This window comes from Mustela putorius, unplaced genomic scaffold, assembly GCF_011764305.1.
Source record: "Mustela putorius furo isolate JIRA1106 unplaced genomic scaffold, ASM1176430v1.1 tig00003898_pilon_pilon_pilon, whole genome shotgun sequence".
Lineage (NCBI taxonomy): Eukaryota > Metazoa > Chordata > Mammalia > Carnivora > Mustelidae > Mustela > Mustela putorius.
The window spans coordinates 21,757,604-21,774,854 of record NW_025422047.1 but is presented as its reverse complement, the minus strand read 5'-3'; the positions used below and the strand labels follow the sequence as shown (position 1 = coordinate 21,774,854).

The window sequence follows — 17,251 nt, the reverse complement described above, 5'->3', positions numbered from 1 at the left end:
AGCAGCAGCTCCTGGTATAGCTACAGAACACCTCCTTGCCTCTCAGCAGGATGCTGCTTCCCAAGCTAAACTGAGTGTCCATACACAAGTATGATCATGAGTGTATTAGAAAGGAGTAATTCTTCGCAAGCTCAGGAAGAGGACTGCCTCAGCCTCCCAGCCTGATTCCAGAATTTTGTACACCTCGGAAGCATAAAGAATTTTAGCCACATGGTTCAAAATAAGGATTTGACTATTCCTGTTTCCCATCCACAAATATTGGCTAGGAAAATGTCATTTGACCTTTATTCATTCAATAAACACTAAATAAGCATCTATTCTGTGCTTCCAAGGCAGCATGGGCACTAGAGGCCTGGGAAATGATCTGTTGGGTCCCTCCCTGTTGTCAAATTGACCCATGCTTTCCAGCCAAGACCTGTAGACAGTTCGGGGCTTCTCTTGTTCTCAGGTCCCTCAGATACCCTCTTGCTTCCTTCAGCAGGTGCTGATTTAGATGGGTCCTGGAGCATCCCTGGTTCATTGCTCCTTGCTCATATTTGGAGTCTGTGAGCAATATCTTGACACCCTAGGTTTGTTACACGTGGATTCTTGGTTTTTCTCCTAGTTGCTTGCTCTTTACAGGAGAGATTACGAAAGTACACTGCTGCCACTTCTTCTACCATCTTCCTAAAATGCAGTTGGACCAGAACCAGTCTCAGGCTCTCTAAAACAACAGTCATCCCTCAGAAAGAAAGACTTAACTCTTTCACTTACAGGAATCTTAATTTCCTAAGAATGACCAGGGTTACAGAGGGCATCAGAGTGTATTTTGGGTACTGGCAGAAAGCTGATGTGCAGAATTCCACGGACTGAGATCTGATGAGTTTGTTTTCAAGTGAAACCTCTTTGGAAAATGGAGGAAAGTCCCTTAGAACATTGCACACTGAAAGGACAAAGATGAGTAGCAGGAAGTTGGAGTCATGGTAACAGTGATACCCATCACAAGCTTCAGGGGAGAAGTCCCACAGCAGTGCTAAGTGTACTTAGAACATCCGCTGATTCAAGGAGTCTGGAGTGATAGGCACTCATGGGTGGTCTTCCTTGGTCAGCTCCTTCAGGGGTCTGTAGCCCTGTCTCGTTCTAAGTATGATCTGCAGCGCTTCAGAATGGGGGAGGAGAGGGGATTCTGGTTTCTGTACCTTTGTGTCCCTTTCCAAACTGAAAATCATGGGAAACTAAAGGATGTGCCTCTTACCTGTTGAGAAGGACCCCCTCCGCTAAGAGTGCCAGGAGCATCCCTCTTGCCCCTAATGCACGTGCCCCACACAGGGCTGACCCAACGTGATACCAGTTTTAATCGCAAAGCTGCTCCAGGCTATCACTTTGCCCTTACCTGCCCTGCCCCGCCCCGCCCCGCCCCTCCCTCCTCTTCCGCTCCACCCCACTCCTGTTCTACTCCTCCTCCTCCTCCTCCTCCTCCACGAGGTAAACTGGGTCAGGCCAATGTGGGGAACATTCTGCCACGAGGACCGCCAGCGTCCTTCTACCAGCAGTAGCACCACCACCACCAGCAACCCCCAGGGCTAGTTCAGTTCGTTTCACTGGAGAGCGTCGATGGAGTCGGCGAGGCTCCCGGAGGGGCCAGCCTCGGAAGGCGCGGGGGCGCCCCTCACCGTCTGGCCGAGGGTGCCCCCGCGGCGGGTGCTGGACGCCTCGGAGCCGGTGCCCTCCAACAGCTTGGCGACGAAGCCCACGCCGGCCGAGCGCAGAAGGCCGCCGCCGGCGCACGCGTACAGCACGGGGTTCACGCTACTGCTCAGGAAAGCCAGCGCGATGAACACGTGGCGCGCCAGTAACAGCGGGTCTCCCATGGGCGCAGCGCCCCTGCCGGCCAGCACCCTGCCCGCGTCGACTAGGTTCACCAGGTGATAGGGCAGCCAGAAGGCGGCGAAGGCCAGGATGATGAGCACCACCAGGCGGCCAGTGCGGCGGCTGCGGCGGAAGCGCCGGGCCTGCAGCCGGCGCCTGATGTCCGAGTAGCTGGCCACCACCACCAGGAAGGGCAGCAGGAAGCCGGTGAGGGCCTCAAAGAGCAGATGGAATGCTTTGGCTCGCTTGCTGGAGTACGTTAGGAGGCAGCCGGTCTGGTTGTCCTGTCTCAAGTCCACGTTGCGGTACACGATGACAGGTATGGCCAGCAGAAAGGACATCACCCAGATGCTTGCTAGCACCCACCAGGCAACGGCCTTGGTACGAAACTTTTGGGACACGAAGGGGAGGGCGACTGCCAGCGAGCGGTCCAGACTCATAGCGGTGATCAGCAGGACACTGGCATACATGCTGACTCCACAGGTATAGTGAAACAGGCGGCAGCCAAACAGTCCAAAACCCCAGGCGCCCTGGGCCACAGAGTAGAGGAAAAAGGGGGCGGTAAGCAATACAGCCAAGTCTGCCAAGGCCAGGTTCAGCACCAACAAGGCAGTGACAGAGCGCTTCCGCATCTTTACCAGGATGCTCCACACCACAAAGCTGTTGCCGGGAAGCCCCACAGCCAGCGCCACTGACAGTAGGATGATAGTCAACGGAACGATGAACATGACCCCTAATGAAGAGGTACTGCCCAAGATGTAGGGTCTGTGGCCACTGCAAGGACCTGGAGGGTGAGGGTGAACACAGGCATGAGGGTAGGGGACCAACGTTTCCTGACGCCTAGCCTGAGTACTCTAGTCCATCTCCAAGATCAGCATTGGCAGATGCACCTCTGCGATATATTGCCTTCAGCACTTCATCAGTGGACCTGTCTTCAGGGGACCTGGCAGAGCACAAAGACTGGTTTTCTAACTGGATCATGGGGCTCCTTCCTGCCCACAGACCCAATTGCAAAATATGGAACAACAGCAGCGGCAGTACTTTCATACCCTTTCTGCGTCCTTCCTTTCCGAGACCCAGAACCACATGGGGGAGGGGGACCTTCCTTACCAAAGCTGCACCCCTCAAAAGCCCAATTTCTCTGTCACGTGCCAGGCCCTCTCAGTCCCACTGACTTCCTCCAGTCACTGACCAGCTCTCTCCGGAGCTGCCCAGGGCCCACCAGGAAGAACAACGATGGGGAGGAGTCTGAGGCTACAAGACAAGAACAAGTCCTCCCCTGTCCTTTTAACCACTGCTCAGGCCTTCTTTGGAAATTCCTTTGCACCTTCTCTCACGGTTGTATCCTGCCTCATACCTCCCCTACTCCTAGGATACTTACTTCCAGGCTTTGCCGGGTACCGGTGGGAAGCTGGTGCCAATCTGAAGACCAGGGCAGAGTGGTGTAGTCTATTCCCAGACCTGCCCCTGTTCCAGGGTCCCCAGCCCCAGGTCTGGTTGCTGTCGTCTAAGTCCGCCAGAGAGGAAGTACCAAGAAGCAGAGGAGGGGGAAGACACATCATGCTGAGGGTGGGGCTGAAAGTCCTAGCCCTCCCTTCACTCTGGGGTGGGGGAGAATAGTCTTTGTGTTCCAGAAGAGCCTAGCAGGGAGGAAGACTCCTCAGGGGTGGGACCAGATGAGAAGAGCCCAGGAAGGTGCAGTGAGAGGAAAGGAGTGAGGGGAGTGAGTAGGCTGGGGTGTGGCCTCAGATGCAGGTCTAGACTGGAGAGTTGGATAGAGTACTAAACTGTCATACAGGAGAAGGAGGGAGGGATGCCAAAGAAGGGAAATGGGCTCAGATTGAGAGGCCAGAATATGGTTATCTTTATTTATTTATTTATTTATTAAAGATTTTATTTATTTATTTGGTAGAGATTACAAGTAGTAAGAGAGGCAGGCAGGAGGAAGCAGGCTCCCCGCTGAGCAGAGAGCCTGATGTGGGGCTTTATCCAGGACCCTGAGACCATGACCTGAGCTGAAGGCAGAGGTTTTAACCCACTGAGCCACCCAGGTGCCCCTATGGGTATCTTTATACCACTGTGTAAATAATGTAGATTTTTAGATTAATAGGAAGTGTAGGTTAGACCTTTGGCTAAGTTATAGGTTAGGGTTTAGGTAACATCAGGGCTTAAAGAGGACGGCATCCTGTCTTTGGCTTGGGTTCAAGTTGGAGGGGGAGGGCCCTCCTCCAGCACCTGCATCTGTTCCCTCATTTAAAGCGGTTGCTTCAGCTCTAGGTCAGTCAGTTCTCCCTTCCCTTTGGCAAAAGCTGAAGTCCAAAGTATCTCCTTAGTATCCCACAGAATTTCAGTTTCTGCCCCCTTCCCCAGCCACTTGCCTTGCACTTGCCCATGTGGCTTCCCTGCCACATGAATCTGGATTTAAGATCTGGGCACTGGTCAAAGAGGTCAGCAGCACCTCTTTCCTACCTTCCCATAGTTGGCTGTCAGGTCCCACCTTAGACACACAGAAAAAGTAGAGGCTGAGCACAAGGAGAGGAGGTAGTGGCAGTGATGCCTCATACCTGCCCTGCCAGGACGGGAAACCAGGAATGTGCAAGGAAGAAAAGCCCCCCCAAATGGTCACTCTTCTCCCTTCCTGGAGGGAAAGCAGTCTCCCGCTTTGACCTCTCCTGCAGGGGCTAATATCCGAAACATCTTTCCTTCAATCTGACTGTGAGACTTCCTGCTTCCCTGCCAACTCTGTCACTTGTCAGGAAAGATGCGGCCTGTGATGGTTGTCATGGAGGTCCTTACCCTTCGCAGCATGCCCACTTTCTCTGCTTTGAGGAAAGCCCAGTGCAGAGCCGACCCAGTAGCTGTGAGGCAGAGGATGTGATGCAAAGAAATGGGCTGAAACCGCAGCAGGAAGGCAGGGTTGAGGAAGGGCCTTCTGACCACAGTTGTGAAACGGGGACTTTGGAAGAGAGGAAGTTAGGGAGCCTCTGCCTCTGCACATGAGAGCCAGAAGAAGCCCCTGCCATCCGTGTCTGGGGAGGTTCTGACTCAGGGCTCCAGGGTCAACCAGAGGCTCCATCTGATAGAAGCTGGGCTGTCTTTGCTTCCTGTCCCACATTACTCCCCACCTCCATGTCTCTCAATGGCCTTTCTTTCTCCACCCCAGACTAGTTTTTCTAAGCGTACTTCCTGACCCCCAAATCCAGAGCTCCACCCTGCCCCAGTTTGGGTGGCCCTGGCACGACCCTGAGGACTGAATTTCCTTAGCTATTTCTTGGCCTCTGCCTGGGTGGTGTAAACAAACAGTCACTAAATCAGAACCTGGGGTGACGGTCCGAGGCAGCACTTAGGTAACCGGCCAGTGATGTTTGCCAGGGACTGAGGGGACTGGGACAAGAGGCTTTCAACACTAAAACTGGGAAAGTCTTGGGCTAACCAGATGAGATGGTCAATCTAGTGACCACATGTGTGTGCACGTGGACACCCTCTAAAAATGAATCCTATCCTACCTCCCCAAACCCCAAAGCGTCTGGATCCAAAATAGCTTCAGGACCTAGAGATGGAAAGACTCCCAAAGATGGGGGCCAAGAAGTATTGGAGAGTGCTGAGTTCTTGGGGGAGTCAAGATTTAGCAGAGAGAAAAAGGAGACAAAGGAGGGGGGTGCCTCCTTGAAAAATTCTTCCTGTCCTCCAGCCATCCACACCATTCCCCATACCTGCTCAACCCCAGGCCCCAAACGTCCCCAGGGTGAGCATGTGTAGGCTCCTGGGGTCCTTTTTGAGTCAGGCGACCTTTGGGGGAAGAGTCAGATTCAGAGGGGAAGACAAATATGACACCCAGGACTCCTTCCCCACTGTATTAGCCACAAGACGGGAAAACTTTCCTTCCAAGCCCCACGGATGGTCTTTCTTCTTCCAGAGCCAGGTTTTTCTCCCCTCAACTCTTTCAGACCCCAGAGAATGGATGCCGTCCCCATGTGTCATTCAACTACCCATAGCTTTCCTTTTTTTCTCCCTTTATTTCCAGAGTGGTTCAATGGGTTGGCCTGGGGGAACGAGGCCACCTGGGCTGGGGAGGACAAGTCAAGATGCCACTGAAGGCTGGCAGTGCCCAGCCTTGGGCTGACCCAGCAGAGAACCAGGTGGCTTGGGTACAAGTCAGGCATGATGAACCACCAGTGGGGGCATGCTTACACCATCACGTGATGCCCCCCCCCTTTATTTCACAGTAGCTTTTGACAGCAAGTCAGCAGCTTTGGCACAGGGGCCCAGGACAACCTGCAAGCAGGCAACACCATCACCACTTGCAGTCACTCTGTTTGGAGGGAGCTGGGCCTGTCCAGAAAGATCCAAACTGTGGCCAGAGAAGGGTCCCCAAACCCTCCAGAGTGGTTCCTTGAGTTCTGGGGGAGGGGTGATGGAAGGGGACAGGGAAGAGGCAGGCCAGGTCATGGGCTTTGGTGTCAAGGATCCCATCCCTGACTGTCCCTTTCCACTCTGTCCCAGGGGTCTCCATCGCCCCGGCCCTGCCCCACCACTTTAAGCCGAGGGGTAGCTCGGAGCTCCATGGTCCCCTCCCTAGAGTGGCCGCCCCCTCGAGCCTCTCCCGAGCCCTCAAAGAGCCGCGTGAGGAAGCGGGGGCCGGCCCGGGGCAGCAGATCCCCGGCGGTGAAGACGTAGAGCACAGGGTTGATGCTGGAACTGAAGAAGGCCAGAGCGGTAGTCCCGGCTCGCGCCGCCTGGCCCGCCCCGCCCAGTCTCGCAAGGGCCCCGCCGGGCGGAGCCAGCGCGGCCGCCACCTGCAGGAGGTTGACGGCATGGTAAGGGGCCCACAGCAAGCCGAAGGCGAGCACTATGGCGCCGACCAGCCGGCCCACCCGAGTCCCATGCTGCCCAGCGCCCCAGCGGGCGCCCCGCAGCCGCGCCAGCGTCAGGCCGTAGCAACCGAGCACCAGCCCGAAGGGGAGCACGAAGGCTGTGAGCGTCTCCAGGCTCAGGTGGGCGGCGGCATGGGCCGGCGACGGGTGGCACAGCTGGCACACGCGGTCTCCCCACAGGTGGCGGTAGACGGCGGCCGGCGCGGCGAGCAGCAGCGCGGCCAGCCAGACGGCCAGGAGCAGGCGGCGGGCCAGGGCTGGGCTGCGCAGCCGGGGCGCCAGGAACGGCCGGGTGACGGCCAGGCAGCGTTGCAGGCTGAGCAGGCTGGTGAGCAGCACGCTGGCGTACATGCTGAGCGCGCACGCGTAGTACACCGCCTTGCAGCCCGCCTGGCCCAGCGGCCACGCCTGGCCCGCCAGGAAGGCCACGAAGAGAGGCGTGAGCAGCAGCACCGCGCCGTCGGCCAGCGCCAGGTGCAGCACGAGCGTGGCCGCCAGCGGTCGCCCCCGTGCGGGCCGCCAGCCCACCAAGCTCCACACGACGAAGCCGTTGCCGGGCAGCCCCAGCAGCGCCGCCAGCAGCAGGAGGGCCGTGCCCGTGACCCTCGAGGCCTTCCAGCTCAGCAGTGTCTCGTTCCCTGGGGGTCGGTAACAGGCCAGCATTCTTCCACGCCTGGGGGGGTGGGCACGGAAAGGGCCATAGAAGGCATTGAGGGGGTGGGGCAAAGGCTCCTTCTGCCAGGGGAGAAGGGACTGTGTCTCCCCCGCCCTCCCTGTCTTCCGTCTAGGAGCCTTGACTTTACTTCCAGGTGGACCCTAGGCCCAGTTCAAACACTGCTTCTTGGGACCCAAATCCCTGCTGTCAGTCTGCTGACCACCCCCCACCTCCCAGTCTGATTCCCGGGCTCTCACTACCTCCACCTCCACCCTTGTAGCTGGGCCCTCCTTTGCCCAGCCCCATTCCTTCTACCTCAGCGAAGGTGAGTGGTGGGAAGTCCCAAGTGCATGAGCAGATCGACTTACCCAGTCGGGAGCTAGTAGGATCCTGGGCACATGAGGAGCCTGGGGAAGCTGAAAGCCACAGCCACAGTGGGTGATGTGCCTGCTCCTGTCCGACGCCTGTCAGGTTTGCCCTGTGAGATGAGAATGGGGAGGGACAAGGTGGAGCTCTTCTCCGGCCTTTCACTGGGGCCCCTCCGGCACTCTCCTCTTTCCCATCACTAACACGTCCAGGCGTGTGAGAGTCCGCCTCCCTAGGAAACAGGATAAGCTGCAGGGTACAGATTAGGTTCCCAGATCATGTAGGTGAGTAGGGACACTGCTGAGTCCTGAGTTGGGGTCCTGCCTCTGCATTCATTCCTCCCCCACTTCTGGCCCCAGTTGTCCCAGTCCTGCTGCCCGCCTGTTACATGCTCTCAGCCTTCCCGGGCCTGCACTTAGCAGAAAAGGTGACCCAGATTACTCATTCCCCTGGCTGCTCTGTCTTGGCCCATTTCCAGACTTCTGATCCTGCTGAGCCCTCGTTTTTCCTCAGTTTCCTACCTACTCCTCTCATCTCTAACCTCAGGCCCTGCTCCTGTCCTCCCCCAGCCCCCACCAGGGTCTCTCACTGGGCTATCAGTGACAACTTCCAGTCATGGTGCTGAGTTCTGGAGGACTCATGGAGGGGCTTATAACCTCCTTGAGGAATCACAACATACAACCTCCAAGACACCCTGCTACCAGGTTCCACCAGGATACAAGCTAGGAAGAAAAGAAATGGTGCATTGGTAGAACCATGCCGACAAGAAACTTCTCTGGGTGAAGAGGTCAGGCAAAGCCTGGAAATGCAGAAAATTCAGGCGGACCTGGTACACTGATAAAAATGGAAGTAAGGGGGAAGATACCTGCCCAGTCAACAGCTGGAACTGGGGCCTCCCAAGGAGCCAGGACACCAGTGCCCAAGCCCTGCCCACCATCCCACCCTCAGCCGGGCCTCCCTTTTCCAACAAAGCTGCAGTTTGTGGCTCTCACAGTAGGTGGCAGCAAGTCCAGCACAAATCACAGAACACCACTGAGGGCTGGGAGCCAGACAATCCCTAGAAATTCTCTCCATAGAAAGAAAAAGACCAGAGATCATTTCCTGTCCTCTTACATCATTCCCATTTATCCTCAGCACACGCTGCCAACACACACACACACACACACACACACACACACACACACACACAAGCTTCAGTGACTTTTGCAGGGAACTCTGGACCTCAATCCCTCCTCCATGAGGAACGCCAGGAACCTCCTTCTTTTCTCCCTCCCCTTTCCCTCCCCTTAGACTTTGCCCTTATTACTGGCCTAGCGGGGGAGGCCAGAGTCTGGGGTGACTCATCCTCCATCTCACTGGGACTGAGATCTAACAGAAAACACCACCACTTCAGCCCCAGCACAGCAAAGAACCACGGAGCCCAGAAGTCACTGGGAGAGGCAACACTCCTGCTCCTTCCCTCCACCATGGAGTACCTCTCAGCCCTGAACCCCAGTGGCCTGCTCAGGTGATTTCTAACCCTCCTCTCTACCCTCCAATTCTGAGGATAGTGCTTGGCAACCAAATTCCATTCAGCCCCTAGGAGACTCAGAGACTCATGTACCCCTTCCCGTCTCCCCTCCCCACCACTTTCCACAGCGGGCTTGTCCAGCTATGGAACCACCACTCACCACCCCCACTCCATGGTCTCTCCCTCTCTCCCTAGGCTGCTCTGATCTCCAAACCTAGATCCCTCCCTAACTGGTGTTGGCCACCAGTCCTTTCTGGCTCTCTCCCACCCTCAATCATCCCCACTGCAGTCACCCAACTCCTCGTTCTAGACCTTTCTTCCCAACTACCAGGTCGGTATCCAGTATGGGCTCTGAGTTTGGCCGGAAAGTCTGGACTTCAGCTTCACCACCCCAGCGACCTTTCCGAGTCTGTGATCACAAGCGGACCACGCGGAAAGGTCTAACAGCTGCCACCCGCCAGGAGCTGCTAGACAAGGTAAGTGAGCCAAATCGCGAAGTTTGTATTGCAGCGGCAGCCAGAGGGCTAGAGAAGAGTAAGAACTTGGAGTGAGCAGAAAGGCTGCCCCTCCCTCTGAGGACTAAAAGGGGGTGGGGGGAGAGGGTCAGCCCAATGACCAATGCTGTACTTGGATCAATTCATTTCTTTTCCAGGGGGTAGAGGAAGGAGTAGAAAGGGAGGGCATTCAGAAGTCAGTGTGGAGTGATTTGTATGCCAAATCACTGATTTGTGATTCCATCAGGACTGGCTGGTTTGCTAATGTCAAACTGTAGGAAGTTGTTCAATCTATCAAAACTTCAGTTTCTTCATCTACAAAAAGGAAATAAGGATACACCTTCCTTCTAGAGAGTTACTGAAAGGAGTCAAAGAGGACAATGTATGTAAAGTGCTACATAGATGTGTGACACTAAGACTCAAAAAGGTTAAAGGTCATTATTATTGAAAACAGCTCTGGAGGACTCTCTGAGGGGTTCGGGACAGTGAGGTAGGACACTGGAGATAAGACCGAAGGATGGACCTCAACAGAAGCAAGCGAGCTTTCTCAATTCCAAGCCAGTAGGAGTGGCTCAGAGGGGAGGAGCAGGAGAAGACAATGGCGTGGAGAATGACATAGGAACAATTAGGAAAAGAAGTCAACCCTTAGTGAGGGCCCACCAGCAACACCGAGAACACTGAGCGTGGGAGACATTTGAAGGGATAGCAGTTTTCCCAGAAGTAGAGTTGGCATATCAGCCAGTATCTAGGACCAACCAATGGATGCAGGGTCGCTGGAGGGGGAAGGGCATGACTAAGCTCTGCCCTTTCCCTCCTGCTTCCGGTGGCCGGGCAGGCATTGGAGGCCCTGCTCCTGAGCGGGATGCTAACACTGGTGCTGGAGGAGGATGGGACCGCTGTGGAGAGTGAAGACTTCTTCCAGCTTTTAGAGGATGACACATGCCTGATGGTGCTGGAGTGTGGGCAGAACTGGAGCCCCAGCAGGGTGAGAAGCCCACAGTGGGGCTGTTGTTGGCCACCAGTCCTTTCTGGCTCTCTCCTAGCTTCTCTAGCCCAACCATGATCTTGGGCAGAGGCACTGGGAGAGGCAAGGAGTTTGCCAACGACCCCTTATAGGGGACAAACAGTCCAGGCAAGGGTGGGTCTGACCCAGTGCTGCTGGGGCATAGTGGTGGCTCCCTGTGTGGGGGGTGCATTGCACTGATGGAGGTGCCCTACAGAGTGGGATGCGGTCATATGGCCTGGGCCGGGAGAAGCCCAAGCACAGCAAGGACATCGCCCGCATCACCTTCGACGTATACAAGCAAAACCCTCGAGACCTCTTTGGCAGCCTCAATATCAAAGCTACATTCTATGGGCTCTACTCCATGAGCTGTGACTTTCAAGGACTCGGCCCAAAGAAAGTACTCAGGTCAGAGACCAACAGGTCATGTCTCCCCATCCCCCTACAGTTGCAGCCCCCTAATTCCTTCTGCACTCACCTACCCCATTAGCTCTCCCTCGTGGAAAACCCCCTCGATGGCCTCCTCCCACCCATCTGACTCCATCTTGTCTCTGCCCTTCAGGGAGCTCCTCCGTTGGACCTCTGCACTGCTGCAAGGCCTAGGCCATATGCTGCTGGGAATTGCCTCCAGCCTCCGCCATGTAGTAGAAGGGACAGAGCAGTGGCACTGGCAGCGGCAGGGTCGCCTCCATCCCTATTGAGAAGAGGCTCTGAGCTTTCTACCCCTAGACTCGTTCCAAGAGACACACTGTGAGGACTGTGACAGCATTGGCTTTGGAGATGTGAGGACAGTGCAGATGAGATGACTCACCTGATTTCCCCGCTGTCTTCTAAGCCCATTGTTATGGCATACCATTGTTAAGGCCTTCTAGTCCTAGCCTATACCCTGTCCTGAAGAATGCTCTTTCCTTCCTAGCCATCTTTCAGGCCTCCCACTTACCCTGAAGGACCAAAGGCCCATCGGCATGCATTTCGATTCCACCTTGATCATTGCTACATCTCGATTCTTTGCACCTCCTCCTGCCCCTCAGCTTCCCAATGCACTGAATTCAGCTCTCTCTGCCTCTGAGGCCTTGATTTCTTTATACCCTTCTTTCCCAAATAACAAAACAGTTCCAATAAAAATATAAAAAAGTATTTATTATAAAGGCTTTTGACTCCAACTTAAACTACAAAGGGGACAGGACAGATATGCCCTTTACCACTCCCCCATTACCACTCAGTCCGATATCCAAAGGCCTCAGTCTTCAAGTATTGAGTTCAAAGCCCGCCTCCGCTTGGCCACTGCCCCCTGCTGCTGTTCCCAAGCCTCTCGGCGCTTCAGGAAAGTAGTCAGGGCTACATTTCGAGCCACATGGTGGCCAAAAGGGTCTCTCATCAGCTCCTGGTTCCGCTCACCTGCAAATGGAACCACTCGTGTTCAGTATCGTCATGCCATCACCCACCATGCTCAAAGGGACTCTCCCTGAGTGAAGGCCCCTCCACGTTTCCTAGGCCCTGGGATGGTCTCAGGATAACTAATATCTCACTCTCTAAAGAGAAGCCAGGGGAGGCATGGGTGCACAGGGCTGCATAATCAACAGAGGAGAAGGGGAGGAGAGCAAACTGCTAAGAACTCATGGCCATCATCACCCTTTAGAAATAAAGTCTTTGCTAAATTTAAGTCCCTTCTCTAGCTACCCAGCCATCTGAAGTAAGAAAGTTTGGAAAGGTCAGAGAAAGGGGCCAGTACTCACCCAGCTCAGTAGCAATTTCCTTCCGGGCTCCCAAAGCTGCTCCACTCCAGATGGCATCTAGTACACGGCTGCCATGGCGACTACAGGCCAGAGCCACATATTGTCCCTGCAGTGAGACAAGCAAGGTAGGTCCCCTTAGGGCAGTCCACAAAGGTGTGCTGGGGAGGGCAAGGGGGAAGTGAAGTTTCCGAAGTCTACAGGTAGAGTCAAGAGAATCTGAGAACTACATATTCTCTCTCTGACTCTGAAGGGCAGTACTGGGGCAAGCTCATGTTCTCATAAATGGATGCTGGTGGGGGCACAGAACCTTTAGGGTCTTCAGCACACGGCGGCGCTGCTTGCGTGTCACAGAGGGGCTGCTCAAGACAGCATCAAGCACGTGTGAGCCAGCAGGGCTCTGGGCTAGAGTCAGAAGCTGTGGTCCCGTCAAGGCACACAGACTTTGAAGTATGATACCAGGACTAGAGAAATGCAACAGATGCTGGAGCAGGAGGGACCCCAGGACTGTCACGTCCCCCAGGGCCCTGGCTGTGGCCACGTCCACCTGGAAGGACAGAGAGAGGGCATTAGGAGACAGCCACTGAACTGCCATCTCTGCCTGGATGAAGCCAGAGACCTCAACACCCTCACCACAAGGGTGAAGGACTTTTTAAACCCTGGCCCCCAGTTAGTCACTGGCTTGGCCCCGCTCCTACCTCACCTGGTGCTCTGCAGGCACCGCCCCCTCCTCCTCCAGCAGTCCATAGTACACCTCATAAGCCATCAGAGTGGCGAAGAGAGGCACACAGGCCACTTGCCGGGAAGAGGGCTCTGCACAGTGGAAGGCCTAGAGGGGAAGACAAAACATGATGAATCTGAGAACAACTCCATCCCTAACCCCGACTCTGTAGACAGGGGAAAGCATTCAAGAGACGTAGGAGTATAAACTGTGGGAAAGGGCAGGATCTCATCTGCCTTGCTGTATCCCCAGCCTCTATGCACATGACAAGGCTGAACAAACATTTAGTCTTTAAGTTGCTTAGTCCTAGGAGACAATTTTCATGCCATGGCTATGAGATGGGTTTGGCTTCATTTTGCTCCATATCTGTGAACTCCTCAGGAATGAGACCTTCTGAGACCAGCGATACAACCACCAAAGATAAGAATTTGAATGGAGGGCATAAACAGGTGGGGAGTAACATCACCTCCAGCAACAGCTGCAGGACCTGGGCTTGGTGGGCCCCAACTCTGCGACAGGCCCCCACAAGGGCAATGACCACCCCTGGGTGACCTTGAGCCAGCACAGCTTCCAGGGCAGGGCTCAGCTCCTCAAACACAGGTGACAGCTGAGGAGAGACACAGAAAGAAGAATATTTGGCATTTTGTACCAGTGGACTAAGTTATTCAGAGAAATCCTACTGAAAACTAAAAACATTAGATAAACATTGCCAATAGCAGCATTTTGGTTTGGTCACACAAAGTCCAGGACCAGGATGCAGTCTTCGAGGTACCCCCTCACTTGGGGGGAGCAGGGTACTTTAAATAGCCACCCTCTCAGATAAGAGAATAGTGGAATTAAATATGCCCTTCTTATTCCAACCCCAACCCATGAGGTCACAGGCAAGCATGCATTGGTGCTAAGCAGCAAAAGCAAAAAGAAGCTGTGGCCACAGCTCCAGCACTCATACAGATCTGTCGCTAAGTAGCCAGGGTCTGAATGGACCATGGAACCTCAAGCTGCAAATCTGGATTAAGCCAGTCTCCTGCCAGGCACTTGAGAAGCTAACGCAAATCCTTTCTGGGAAGAAGGTACTTTTGTCCTAAGCTCTGAGAAAACCCCAGGAATAACCTTTCCAAGGGAACGGCCAGCACACAGTCAGAGACACCGAGGTAGGCACACGATAAAATAAAGCCCAATGAACAAGAACTAGCAGAAACAACAGGGTACAGAAAGAGATCCAGCCCCATTCTCAACTCACCAGCTCAGGGGTAGTAACAGCATCCAGTAAACGCTGCAAAGGGAAGTTGGCAATTGGGTGTGCAGCCAGGGCCTGTAGCTGCCCTTGGAAGTGATCTTCAAAGAGGCTCTGGAGCCTCAGGGGCTCCAATACCAGCAGGACCTGCTCCAGGAGTCTGGAGCTTGTCTGATCCCGCAGAAATAGCAGCAAGGGGCTAGGGACAAGGAGAAGGTGATCAGGCAGCCTTACTCTACTTCACCTAAAATACCCGCGTCACTCCATTCACTTCACACAGTCTGAGCATACCTGCCATCTGCTGAGGGGTTGCGGCTACTCAGATAGCTGATCACAGCACTGCAGACATGAGCACAAAACTGGGGCAGTTTGCGGTGTAAGACTTGTAAGGCCACTTGAAGGCAGAAGCTGGAGATCTTGTCAGTGATAAATACTATGGAGAGAGCAGAAATAATCAAAACAGCTCTTCCAAAATCCAGACAACGTGTACAATCTCAAACCTCAAACAGTAAGGTACCAGGGACTATAGACATAAAGGCTCTATACAAAGTCTGCAATATAAACCAGATCAGATTCGAAGAGAAATATGACTGATCTAAGTTAGGGCTTTGCATGATGACAATCACCTCCAGAAAAATGGGTCCTAGACCCTCCTTCTCTTAGCCTCCTTACCAGCAATGTCCTTCAGGAAGCAAGAGCTCAGGTCCTGAAGGCAATTCAAGAAAGTTTCAGGGACCTCAAAATCAGTTCGCTTACATTCCCGAGCCGGGACCCTTTGTGCATCTGAAAGAAGAACAAAAACCTGTGCAGTTCTGGGATCAAAAAGGACCAACAGGAGGGAGAATGAGTCCATAGGTGATCAAAGATTTGGCTTGGAGATGCAGCATATGTATGAATCTGTCTTCTCATCTGGATGACTGAACTGAGACCATGTTTCTGTTTTAATTTTTCTAAATTTCAACCAGCTCTCCAGTGGTCCACAAGAGATAGGCCAAACTCTCAATCAGGAATTCAAGCTGTTCAGAAATCAGGCCTCCTTTAAATTCTAACCTTATTTCCCAGAGTTTTTTAAAATGTAGGGCACTGCCTATGACTGCATCATGAAATCACTTTAGTGGATCTTAACCAGGTCTTTTTCAATGGAACAAAACAGAATAAAATAAAACAGAGAAGGGGTGCCTGGGTGGTTCAGTCATTAAGTGTCTGCCTGCCTTCAACTCAGGTCATGATCCCAGGTTCCTAGGACTGAGCCGTGCAATGGGCTCCCTGGTTGGCGGGAAGCCTGCTTCTCCCTCTCCCTCTGACCCTGCTCGTGTTCCCTCTCTTGCTGCGTCTCTATCAAATAAATAAATAAAACCAGAGGAAAAATATCAATTAATAATATTGTTTCTCAAAGTTCTGGTTTGAGTCCAGTATCTATATACATACACATAGGCAGTTCGGTGATGTTTAAAAAAAAAAAATTACATAAGTTGTGGTCAAAAAGAAATTGACATCCATTGCCTGAATGAATTACCCCATTCCACTAGCTGTCCCTCAAACACACAGATGCAGCCTCACCTCTGGGCCTTTGTTCACACTAATTTTTGGTTTGTTAAGCTTTGTTCTCATTTCTCTGCTAATTCTTCAAAGTCATGAGGAATTACTCCTCTGCTTACTCTCTCCTTTTGGACTTCCTAAACTCTCCTCTAGGTCCACTTTCCTCTCTTGTAATACTTACCAGGTGACTGAGAGCCACGGTGTCTGGTTCTCTCAGACTCCAGAAGAGTCCCTCCCAACACCTGCAGCAGAGTTCTAACCACGAAGCTGGCATGTATGTCTCCACAGTAAAAAGGAAAATCATCACACACTTCAGAGGCTAGTCCCAAAACCAGCTCCTCCAGGGTCTCCAAGGGACCATCCTTGCCATTCTCCTCCTCCTCCAAGTCCTCCTCCTCCTCCTGTGCCGGGCTCCCCAGCAATCGAGGCAGCTGCAGCAAAGCACTCTGCAATACATGCACCCCGCATCGATGACAAGCCACAGAGCGCAAGCTGGAGCGCAAAGCAGCCCAGACTCGACAGAGCGGTTTCAGGGGACTGAATCCCAACAGTTCCTGCATAATCTCACTGCCAGTCCTGTGTGTGGCCAAGGCTAGGGCCTGAGCCTCCACTTCCTTCAAAACATTGTGCACCATCAGTTCTGGATAGACAAGAAAAGAAATATTTTAGAGACTGAGAGGAAAAGAGTTTATGTTCCATCAGTTAACCGAGTGAGGGGGGGGGGCGCTAAAGAGGGTATGGGAGGTGAGACTAAGTCCCTTCGCCCTGGGGACCCATGAAAATTTCCCTTCCTGTCCTGGAATTTATGCCCAACGAAACCCTCCTAGTCCCACCCTGCAGTTGCTCCCCACCTCGTTCTTCTCCGGTCTCGGGAGCTTCTTTCAGCGCGGACAGCGCCCGGCGGAAATACCCGAGAGCTTCGGAACTCAGGTGAGAGTGCGCATCGAGTGCCGGCTCCGAGCTCCCGTCCGGAGGCGAACTGGATGGCCGCTGGCGGCCTGGTCGGGGGCGCCCCGATCCCTTGGCCCCGCGCCCTCGTTTGCCACCTGCTGGGAACCGGCGCCCCGCCTTGTTGGGGGAGCGCGGACCCAGCCCCATGGGTGCTAAAGCCAGTGTCCGTCCGCCAAAGCTTTCCCAGCGAAAAGGGGACCTCAAGCAGCCAGGCGCGTGCAGGGACTGGAGCGCACGGAGTTTAGAAACGCGGTCGCGCTCAGGGAGCCGCGTATACGTCATAGTCCCGCGACAGCCCCTTCCCCGGCGGCAGTGGGCGTGCT

The 17,251-nt window shown here is 54.1% G+C and overlaps 3 protein-coding genes across 6 annotated transcripts; 1 reads left to right on the top strand and 2 right to left on the bottom strand.

Annotated features, from left to right (window-relative positions):
- Positions 1–271: 271 nt before the first annotated feature.
- On the bottom strand, positions 272–6,053 carry LTB4R (leukotriene B4 receptor). Of its 2 annotated transcripts, XM_013057606.2 has the most exons (3): positions 4,645–6,053; positions 3,230–3,355; positions 272–2,632 (listed from the first exon to the last, which is right to left on the bottom strand). In XM_013057606.2, the coding sequence occupies exons 1-3, from the start codon at positions 4,961–4,963 to the stop codon at positions 1,578–1,580; spliced, it is 1,500 nt and encodes a 499-aa protein (XP_012913060.1). In that variant the 5' UTR covers positions 4,964–6,053; the 3' UTR covers positions 272–1,577. The 2 variants fall into 2 exon arrangements, with proteins under 2 accessions (XP_012913060.1, XP_004755260.1); XM_004755203.3 differs by lacking the exon at positions 4,645–6,053 and having other exon boundaries at positions 3,230–3,547.
- A 603-nt stretch (positions 6,054–6,656) lies between these two features.
- CIDEB (cell death inducing DFFA like effector b) lies at positions 6,657–11,887 on the top strand. 2 transcript variants are annotated; one of them, XM_004755208.3, is made up of 6 exons: positions 6,657–6,842; positions 9,137–9,250; positions 9,585–9,729; positions 10,583–10,732; positions 10,968–11,158; positions 11,313–11,887. In XM_004755208.3, exons 2-6 carry the CDS (start codon positions 9,210–9,212, stop codon positions 11,449–11,451), a joined length of 666 nt encoding a protein of 221 aa, XP_004755265.1. In that variant the 5' UTR covers positions 6,657–6,842; positions 9,137–9,209; the 3' UTR covers positions 11,452–11,887. The 2 variants fall into 2 exon arrangements, with proteins under 2 accessions (XP_004755265.1, XP_004755264.2); XM_004755207.3 differs by lacking the exon at positions 6,657–6,842 and adding an exon at positions 6,851–7,366.
- NOP9 (NOP9 nucleolar protein) lies at positions 11,870–17,213 on the bottom strand. Of its 2 annotated transcripts, XM_004755204.3 has the most exons (10): positions 16,829–17,213; positions 16,159–16,617; positions 15,111–15,221; positions 14,730–14,871; positions 14,445–14,637; positions 13,671–13,811; positions 13,187–13,312; positions 12,794–13,030; positions 12,487–12,592; positions 11,870–12,148 (listed from the first exon to the last, which is right to left on the bottom strand). In XM_004755204.3, exons 1-10 carry the CDS (start codon positions 17,208–17,210, stop codon positions 11,991–11,993), a joined length of 2,055 nt encoding a protein of 684 aa, XP_004755261.2. In that variant the 5' UTR covers positions 17,211–17,213; the 3' UTR covers positions 11,870–11,990. The 2 variants fall into 2 exon arrangements, with proteins under 2 accessions (XP_004755261.2, XP_004755263.2); XM_004755206.3 differs by lacking the exon at positions 12,794–13,030.
- Positions 17,214–17,251: the final 38 nt, after the last annotated feature.

Coding starts and splice junctions, on each gene's coding strand:
- LTB4R (XM_013057606.2), bottom strand. CDS start 4,963: ATGTGGGACAGGAAGCAAAGACAGCCCAGCTTCTATCAGATGGAGCCT. Junction 3,356..4,644: donor AAGTGGGCATGCTGCGAAGG/GTAAGGACCTCC, acceptor TGGCGGACTTAG/ACGACAGCAACCAGACCTGG. Junction 2,633..3,229: donor GTACCCGGCAAAGCCTGGAA/GTAAGTATCCTA, acceptor CTCACCCTCCAG/GTCCTTGCAGTGGCCACAGA.
- NOP9 (XM_004755204.3), bottom strand. CDS start 17,210: ATGACGTATACGCGGCTCCCTGAGCGCGACCGCGTTTCTAAACTCCGT. Junction 14,638..14,729: donor AACCCCTCAGCAGATGGCAG/GTATGCTCAGAC, acceptor CCTTGTCCCTAG/CCCCTTGCTGCTATTTCTGC. Junction 13,031..13,186: donor CGGTGCCTGCAGAGCACCAG/GTGAGGTAGGAG, acceptor CTGTCCTTCCAG/GTGGACGTGGCCACAGCCAG.
- CIDEB (XM_004755207.3), top strand. CDS start 6,855: ATGGGCCGGCGACGGGTGGCACAGCTGGCACACGCGGTCTCCCCACAG. Junction 10,733..10,967: donor AGAACTGGAGCCCCAGCAGG/GTGAGAAGCCCA, acceptor GGTGCCCTACAG/AGTGGGATGCGGTCATATGG. Junction 11,159..11,312: donor GGCCCAAAGAAAGTACTCAG/GTCAGAGACCAA, acceptor TCTGCCCTTCAG/GGAGCTCCTCCGTTGGACCT.